Source organism: Arachis ipaensis, chromosome B04 (assembly GCF_000816755.2).
Source record: "Arachis ipaensis cultivar K30076 chromosome B04, Araip1.1, whole genome shotgun sequence".
Lineage (NCBI taxonomy): Eukaryota > Viridiplantae > Streptophyta > Magnoliopsida > Fabales > Fabaceae > Arachis > Arachis ipaensis.
Genome location: NC_029788.2, coordinates 16,928,376 through 16,937,645, shown reverse-complemented (window position 1 = coordinate 16,937,645; position 9,270 = coordinate 16,928,376). Strand labels below are relative to the sequence as shown.

At 32.3% G+C, this 9,270-nt stretch overlaps 1 protein-coding gene across 1 annotated transcript; it reads left to right on the top strand.

Annotated features, from left to right (window-relative positions):
- On the top strand, positions 2,847-3,463 carry LOC107636170 (pheophytinase, chloroplastic-like). The gene has a single exon (XM_021120893.1). The coding sequence runs from the start codon at positions 2,885-2,887 to the stop codon at positions 3,446-3,448; it is 564 nt and encodes a 187-aa protein (XP_020976552.1). The 5' UTR covers positions 2,847-2,884; the 3' UTR covers positions 3,449-3,463.

Sequence of the window (9,270 nt, the reverse complement as noted above, 5' to 3'; positions counted from 1 at the left end):
GGTATCTGCATTCGCTAAAGGGATAATTAAATAGGGGGATTTGCGACGAAGATGGAGAGCGAACGGGGGATTTTTTTTTTAACCGGGAGCGAAGGACGGGAAAAGGGTCTACCGCCGTACCCACACGAGTATCTATTACTATATCTAACTAACAACAAAAATTCAATTTGAGCTGATTTGAGATAGGACACGTGAACTTTATCTGCATCGGGTTTTAAGACAATAAACCTAATTCGGATAATTTTTTTTCCTTTTTATCTGTTATATTCATTGATTATATTAATCTTCTATTATAATATACTTTTTATTTATTTCACATATTATTTGTTTTACCTTCTTTTACTTCTTTTAATTATTCTCTTTATTTTATTTTTAATTTTTTATTTTATTTTTACTCCTCATATATAAATTTATTATAATTCATCACATGCATGTTCTTTTTAAATTTAAATGACTTTTTAGGTCATATTTTACCATTGATATTTTATATTGTTTAGTGTGTTTGTTTTTAATTTTTTAGTTATCTGTAAATATATTTAAAAAAATATGCTTTTATTTTGTCCAGTATTTACTACCGCGTTTAGTAGATAAATAACAAAATTTTCATTTATTGTTACATTGATTTAGTTTGAAGATGTTATTTCTACTTTTATATATTTGTTTATATTGTATGATTTGTATTTGTATTAGTGACGTCACGACGGTTCATACATTTTAATATTTGTGTAACAAATCTTATAAAATATTTTTACAAAACTCTAATACTTACTTAGGTAGACGAGTGAGATGACCACTCAATCAATCTAAATCAGTTAAGACAAATACTAATTATTTTTAATATTTTTAACATTAAAAATAATTAAACTTTGATTTTAATTATAACTTTATAAAATATTTATAGTAATAATTATTATATATATTTTTTGTTTAATCTCTTTTAATAAAAAAATTATATATTTTTATTAATTATCCCGTACAGTGTACGGGAACATACACTAGTTTTACAACAAAAATGTGTCACATGTCACCCCTTCATTGCAATTGAAATCAAATTTTTTTCTCCAAATTAAAGAGTTCTCCCTTCCTCCTTCTTTCTTTTTCTATTGTTCTCATTCCTTCAACCACTCTATCTATTTTATATATCATTATCAATATCAATGATTAATTACTAATTTAAAAATCAAAATATGTAATATGACATTCTTTAATTATATTAAAATTAAAATTAAAATCAAAATAGAATGGAAATGGGGTGTATCCTGCAAAACAAGGACATTGGATGGTTGAGGTTCCATGTCATGAGATGATAGAGCTTCCCATCAAACACTATGGTCGTCGAATTATGATGCTTCCCAGAGCCTCTCATATTCTTAGTGTTGGAAGATCTTTTAGGCCTTAAATCAGTTTAGTTTCAATGTGTGCAGTGTTTTTAATAGAGTGATCAGTTTTTATCAGTTTTCTTTTTGAGATACTGTATGTAATCATACTCGGTAACTAACTAAAGAATTAGATTGTATAACTAATAATATAAGTCAGTAATCTTTTGATAATGTTTTTTTCATCTTCTCCATTCATGAATGATTTCATTGTTTGATGAAATTATTCTTTTATAAAATTAAACTTACAAAAAAAAATATATATAAATAATTATATTTTTAATAGATTTTTTAAACAAAAATCTCTTTTAGATTTGTTAAAATTTTTATATAAGTATTTTTTTTGTCTTATGCTGATATTTTTTCTTTTGAAAATCTAACAAAAATCAATTTTTTTTAATTTTAATACCATGACATGAAATTATTTCTTTTAAAAAAATTAGACTAATAAAAGACATAACATAAATAATTATATTTCTAACATATTATTTTGCAAATGATCTTGCGTATAAATTGATAAATAACATAAAAAATCTGAAATAGTTTAACAATGAAAGCACTTCAGGTAGCAATAGTCTAACCAATCTAATTTTTCAGTTAATTGTTAAATTGGTAGATAATTTTTAGGGTAAAGGATAAATAGGTCTCTAATCTTTTAAAACGCGGACATTTTCGTCCCTCAAGATTGGAAAATACATTTCGATCCCTCACCATGTAAATTCTGTGACAATTAAATCCTTCCGTGGAATTGGTACTCAAAACGGTAACGGAGATTGCTGAGGTGGAGGGGTGGAGAGTGATGTATCCGTTACGGTTGCTGAAGTGGATAGGAAACAAATTGTTGGAGGACAAATTGGTCCTTAATGGCCAAAACGACGCCGTATGCATCCCCACTTTCATGCCCATCATCCCAGACCTCTTCTTCTTCTTCTTCCATGGCAGTTTCATCGCGCCCTTTCTTTCTCTCTCGTCTCACAGAAGAAGAGCCTTGCAAGCAACGAATAAATAAACCCATTGACTCAACTGAATCTTTCTAATTAAAATACCTCACTGAACTTTTCCAGTTTTTCCGGAACGAGAAGAAGATTCTCATGCTACCTTCTTCATTAATTTAAAAGGTACAACTAGTACTACTGCTACTAATTTATTGTTTTTTGTTCTGAATTTTTCTACTATATAAAGCTTTTAATAGCAGCTGAGATAGTCTCTTTCGCTAGAAATATAATTAAGTTAAATTAAATATGTATGCAGTTAAAGTTGAAATCTTTATATGATGATTACAAAAGTTTTTGTTGAATTTCTACTGAGTTCACTTGCTATGGCTTGTTAGTGTAGATTTGAGTTTTTGGGTATGAAAATTTTTTGTTATGGTTCCACACCATGCTGCCAAGTGGTGTAGACAGTGAAAATTGGTTGAAAAGAATTTCAATTCACACCAATCAAGGTTTCCAAGCTACTTTGTAAATCATGGAATTTCTTGTTCCAACACCGTACCCAGAAGTGATTCCATGAGATTTCATCATAGGTCACTAAGTGTTCCAGAAGAGTCCAGAAGATTAAAGAGTTTCAAGGTTTATAGTGGAACTTCTGATGGCTATGTGATTGGTAGTGAAGATGAAATTGCAGGGATTGATGAACATGCTGCTTCTAAGATTCTAGTTCCAGGGTTACCAGATGGTTCAAATGGTGAATTTGGTGCTCCTATAAGTAGTTGTTTCTGGCAATGGAAACCTAAACTTAATGTACACTATGAGAAAGCTGGTTGTGAAAACATTGGTTCACCAAATGTTCTTTTTCTTCCTGGTTTTGGTGTTGGTTCTTTCCATTATGAGAAACAGCTTAAGGATTTGGGGCGTGATAATAAAGTGTGGGCATTAGATTTTCTAGGCCAAGGAATGTCCCTTGCTTTTGAAGGGACCCTGCCCCTAAGATTAAGGAAGGTGAAAGGGATATGGATAGGGATAGTACTTCGTCATGGGGTTTTGGAGAAGAAGCTGAACCTTGGACAACTAAGCTTGTTTACTCTGCTGATTTGTGGCAAGATCAAGTTAGATACTTCATTGAAGAGGTAAATGACATTGTTTTAGATTGGTTGCAACTACTTACTTTTGAAAATTTATTGAAACCACAAGGCATCCTGCTGCCGCAGCATTGTTTGCTTCAATCATGTTTGCTCCTCAGGCTGAAATATCTTTTGCTGAAGCTTTATCTAGGTAGGAGAATACTAAAACAATTATAGCATTAAGAATTTGAATACTACTATGGCTATGGATATGCACTTATGATTTATAGTTCAAACCTTGAGGATTTTGAGTGTTGTTTGCAATGTAGATGTAGAGAAAACGATATGTCGATATGACTGATGTATGGGAAAGAAGATCCATGGGTGAAGCCAATATGGGGAGTGCAAGTGAAGAAAGGGCGCGATGAAACAGCCATGGAAGAAGAAGAAGAAGAAGAAGAGGAGGTTTGGGATGATGGGCATGAAAGTGGGGATGCATACGGCGTCGTTTTGGTCATTAAGGACCAATTTGTCCTCCAACAATTTGTTCCCCATCCACTTTAGCAACCGTAACGGACACACACTCTCCACCCCTCTACCTCAGCAATCTCCGTTACCGTTTCGAGCACCAATTTCACGGAAGGATTTAATTGTCACGGAATTTACATGGTGAGGGATCGAAATGTATTTTTCAATCTTGAGGGACGAAAATTCCACGTTTTAAAAGGTTAGGAACTTATTTATCCTTTACCCTAATTTTTACTATAGATATCAATTTAGCAACCAAAAACATTTTTGGGTCATAGCAAATCTTTATGTATTACAAAATTAGTTGTATTATTGTGACCGAATTTAGTTAGCCACAAAATCTGTGAATTTTTGCATTGAAATTTGTTGATTACATGACACTTTTGTAATCAAATAACATAAAAGAAAATTAACAATGATCGAAACTAGCTAATTTCATATTGAATTGTTAACTATCGGATTTTCTATCCAATAGTTTAGTACTAAAATTAAACAATTTATATTCTTGGTCATACCACAATGCAATGCCAGTTAACCTAATCAACGTTGTAATAAAATACCAATTAATTAACCTTATTAATAGACAATTGTTTCTAAACATGTCTGAACATAATCTTATCTGAACTAATAAACTATAGTAGTTTCAACAAACATATTGTGAGTGACTATAAATATTTGAAAGTGCTGCAATGTTTTCCAATAACACAAAAAGAAGAAGATAAAAAATAAATGGAAAAGAAGGGAAAAATCATAGTATCAGTAGTTGTTTCACTTTCGCTCATCCTTGTGGCGGGAGTTGCCACCGGGATCATCGTGGCCGTTAATAACAAGAAAAGCAATGGCGCTGATGAAGTGCAAAACACTAAAGAAAGGTTCACGAGTCTCATTTGCCGTAACACACAAGAGAATCAAAACCTCTGTCGCGAGGTTCTAAGCCAAGTTGATGGTTCCTCTTCTTCCGACCTGAAAGCATACATCGATGCCGCTGTGAACGATATCAGAGATGGCGTCACCACCGCCCTAAAGATGATGATGACTGAGGAGGAGTTCTCCAAAGATGACAATGGAATCAAGATGGCCATTGATGGTTGCAAAGAAGTTATGGAGTCCGCATTGAGCAGCCTCGACCTTTTCAGCAATGTGCTTCGCAGCAATCACGACATTAACTCCCTGCAACCGCAAATCCCCGACCTCAAGAACTGGCTTAGCGCCGTTATCTCATATCAGCAATCTTGTATTAACATTTTTGAGGATCAAAATAAAGGAGAGAGAAAAATCAAAGAACAACTACAAAGCCTGAGTTTGGATCGTGTTGAGAAGGTTTCCATCATAACTCTTGATATTGTTACTGGTTTGGCTAAGATCATTGAAGATCTTGGCCTGCATGTGGAAATGAAACCCATTGCTTCTTCTGGGCGTGTTCTTCGCGAAGAGGTTGATAACGAGGGGTTCCCCGATTGGTTTTCCTCTTCAGATCGTAAGCTGTTGGCGAAGGATGTGAAGTTTCATGTTCCAAATGTAGTGGTTGCTAAAGATGGTAGTGGAAATTTTAGGACGGTTCAGGATGCAATTAACTCGTACCCAAAGGCAAAGAGTTTTCAGGAAAGGTACATTATCTATGTTAAGGCGGGGATTTATAAGGAGAATTGTACAGTTCCATCTTATGCAATGAACATTTTCATGTATGGTGATGGCCCTACTAAGACCATTATCACTGCTAGTATGAGCAATGTCACCCATAACCTCAAGGCCATGTTTACTGCCACTTTCGGTAATTTCTTATTTTCTCTATTTTATTATTATATGAATAACGAATCACATGCAATTTTCAGTGAAATTAATAATTAAAAAAGAGTTAGATAACAATTTAATCAAATATATTAAATTATTTAACAATTTTCAATTATCAATTTCATAAAAATAACTTCATATAAATCTTAATCTTCTCGTAGGCACACACATATACATACACGACAAATATTTGTATAACTCATCTTTTATCTAGTCACTTGAAACTCGACATAATATCTTATATGAAAAAAAAAAAAGAAGAGTTGGCAAAAACAGAATAAAGCAAGTACACAATATATAATATGAGTCATACATAATATATAATGATTACTCTAATTAATATATAATAAAATGAATGTGCATGCATGTAGTGAATAAAGCGGGAATGTTTCTTGCGAAGGACATGAGGTTCGAGAATGCAGCTGGTGCAAAAGGGCACTAAGTAGTTGCACTCAGAAATGTAGGAGATTTTTCAGCTTTTTATAACTGCCACATACACGATTATCAGTTGTATGTTCAAGCCAATAGACAATTCTATCGCAACTGCGAAATTACTGGAACAGTTGACTTTATCTTCGGTACATCTATAAAGTGGTATGCTATAAGAAAAGAGTTCATTACAAGTAGATTTATTGGCCCTTTCTGTTTTTTTACAGACAGACTTCATTTGCCAATACAAATCTTGTTCTTGTGTGACTAACCTGGACGTAACTCGGTGTCTGAGAGTCAATGCCGAGTTGTTTCCTTCAACGCCGAGCTATAGACTTGAAAGATCCGAGCTCTTCGTCTAGAGAGATATCACGTCACGGAGAGTATGAACAAAGGGGGAGTGTACCTACAAAAGGCACTCCGATGCTTAAGTTAGTACTGAGAATTCAGCTTCCCCTTTGAAGATAAAATATCATACCTTTATAGGTGAGATAAAACAGGTCGGTTACATTTCTATTGATCATCTGAATTGAAGAGTAGTTAATAGGTTTTAATAAGTAATAAATACCTGGTCAGACAGTTTTATTTCAGGATGTAGTCCGTTGAGTCTGATTGTAACATATAACGCCGAATTATAACGTAACTGCCGAGTTATAGTGTGTAATGCCGAGTTATGACATAAGATTTGTAACGACCGTATCATATCCCCCCCAAGCTTAGCCTGGGAATGCATTTTAATGAAGCAGGTTGAGCTTTTAATGAATTATAAGTCAGCTGCTTGAGTGAGTTCATAACTCGGCCACTGGCTTAGCCTTGGAGCCCCCAGTTCAAGATGCTTTATTAAACGAAGGAATAAAATATTTTGAATTTCAGACGTTTTTTTAAGTTAATGTGTATTAGAAAGTGTAGTAGTATTTGTCATTGATTGTGTCTTTGGTTTTTTTCAATGTAATTTTGAACCGTTGATTTAATAGATGCAACGGTTAGGGTTTTTCATGGAACTGAATAGTTAATTTGAATAGTTGCTGAGACGATTTTGATAAAAATGAATTGGTTGGGCCAGAATATTGCGTTAGGTCACCTTTGTTTGGTGATTTGATTGAAGATTGAGTTTGATTGCGCATGTGTAAACGATGAGACTTTGAATTGAAGAATTATCAGGAATGGCGATAAAAATGAATTGGTTGGTTCACCTTTGTTTGGTGATTTGATTGAAGATTGAGTTTAATTGAGCATGTGTAAACGATGCGACTTTGAATTGAAGAATTATCGTTATTTCACCTTTGTTTCATGATTTGATTGAAGATTGAGTTTGATTGCGCATGTGTAAACGATGCGACTTTGAATTGAAGAATTATCCTTAGTTCACCTTTGTTTGGTGATTTGATTGAAAATTGAGTTTGATTGCGCATGTGTAAACGATGCGACTTTGAATTGATGAATTATCATTAATTCACCTTTGTTTGGTGATTTGATTGAAGATTTTGTTTGATTGCGCATGTGTAAATGATGTGACTTTGAATTGAAGAATTATCACGAATGGATAATTGATTGAAGATTGTTGATAGTCATAGTCAGGAAGATAGTTGATATAAATCTGATGATAGATTTGACAATGACTGATAATGATTGATATAGCTCGGATAATGATTGATATAAATATGAAAATAGAGATAATAGATATAAATTTGAAAATAAAAAAACAGATATAGGTCGGCAAATAGAGATAACAGATATAGATCAGTAAATAGAGATAACATGTAGATCGACAAATAGAGATAACAGATATAGATTAAAAAATAGAGATGAAAGATATAGATCAGAAAAACAGATATAGATCGGCAAATAGATATAACAGATATAGATCAGAAAAATAGATATAGATCGGCAAATAGAAATGACTGATATAAATCAGCAAATAGAGATGACTGATATAAATTAGAAAATAGAGATGACAGATATAGATCAGAAAAATAGATATAGATCGGCAAATAGAGATGACTGATAAATTAGCAAATAGAGATGACAGATATAGATCGAAAAAATAGATATAAATTGGCAAATAGATATACCAGATATGAATTGAAACATAGAGATGACATGTATAGATCGGAAAAATAGATATAGATCGGCAAATAAATATACCAGAGATGATTTGAAAAATAGATATGACACATATAGATCGAAAAAATAGAGATAACAAATATAAGTTGAAAAATAGAGATGACAGATATAGATAAAAAAAATAGATATAGATCGGTAAACAAATATACCAGATATGAATTGAAAAATAGAGATGACAGATATTGATCGGAAAAATATATAGATCGGCAAATAGAGATGACTGATAAATTAGCAAATAGAGATGACAGATATAGATCAGAAAAACAGATATAGATCGACAAATAGAGATGACTGATATAGATCGGCAAATAGAGATGATTGATATAAATCGGCAAATAGAGATGATTGATATAAATTATCAAATAGAGATGACAGATATAGATCAGAAAAATAGATATAGATCGGCAAATAGAGATGACTGATATAGATCGGCAAATAGAGATGATTGATATAAATCGACAAATAGAGATGACTAATATAAATTAGAAAATAGATATGACAGATATAAATTGGAAAAATAGATATAACAGATATAGATCGGCAAATAGAGATGATAGATATGGATCAGAAAATAGATATAATAGAGATATATCGGCAATTAGAGATAACTGATATAAATTGGCAAATAGATATAACATATATAGATTGGCAAATAGAGATGGCAGATATAGATCAGCAAATAGAGATGATTGATATAAATCAGAAAATAGAGATGACTGATATATAAATCAGAAAATAGATATGACTGATATAGATCAGAAAATAGATATAACAGATATAGATCGGCAAATAGGGATAACAGATATAAATTGGCAAATAGATATGGCAGATATAGGTCGACAAATAGAGATGATTGATGTAAATCAGCAAATAGAGATGACTGATATAAATTATCAAATAGAGATGACAGATATAGATCAGAAAAACAGATATAGATCGGCAAATAGAGATGACTGATATAGATCGGTAAATAGAGATGATTGATATAAATCGGCAAATAGAGATTATTGATATAAATTA

What these genes read in the sequence shown, in the direction of transcription:
- LOC107636170 (XM_021120893.1), top strand. Translation starts at nt 2,885, where the DNA reads ATGAGATTTCATCATAGGTCACTAAGTGTTCCAGAAGAGTCCAGAAGA.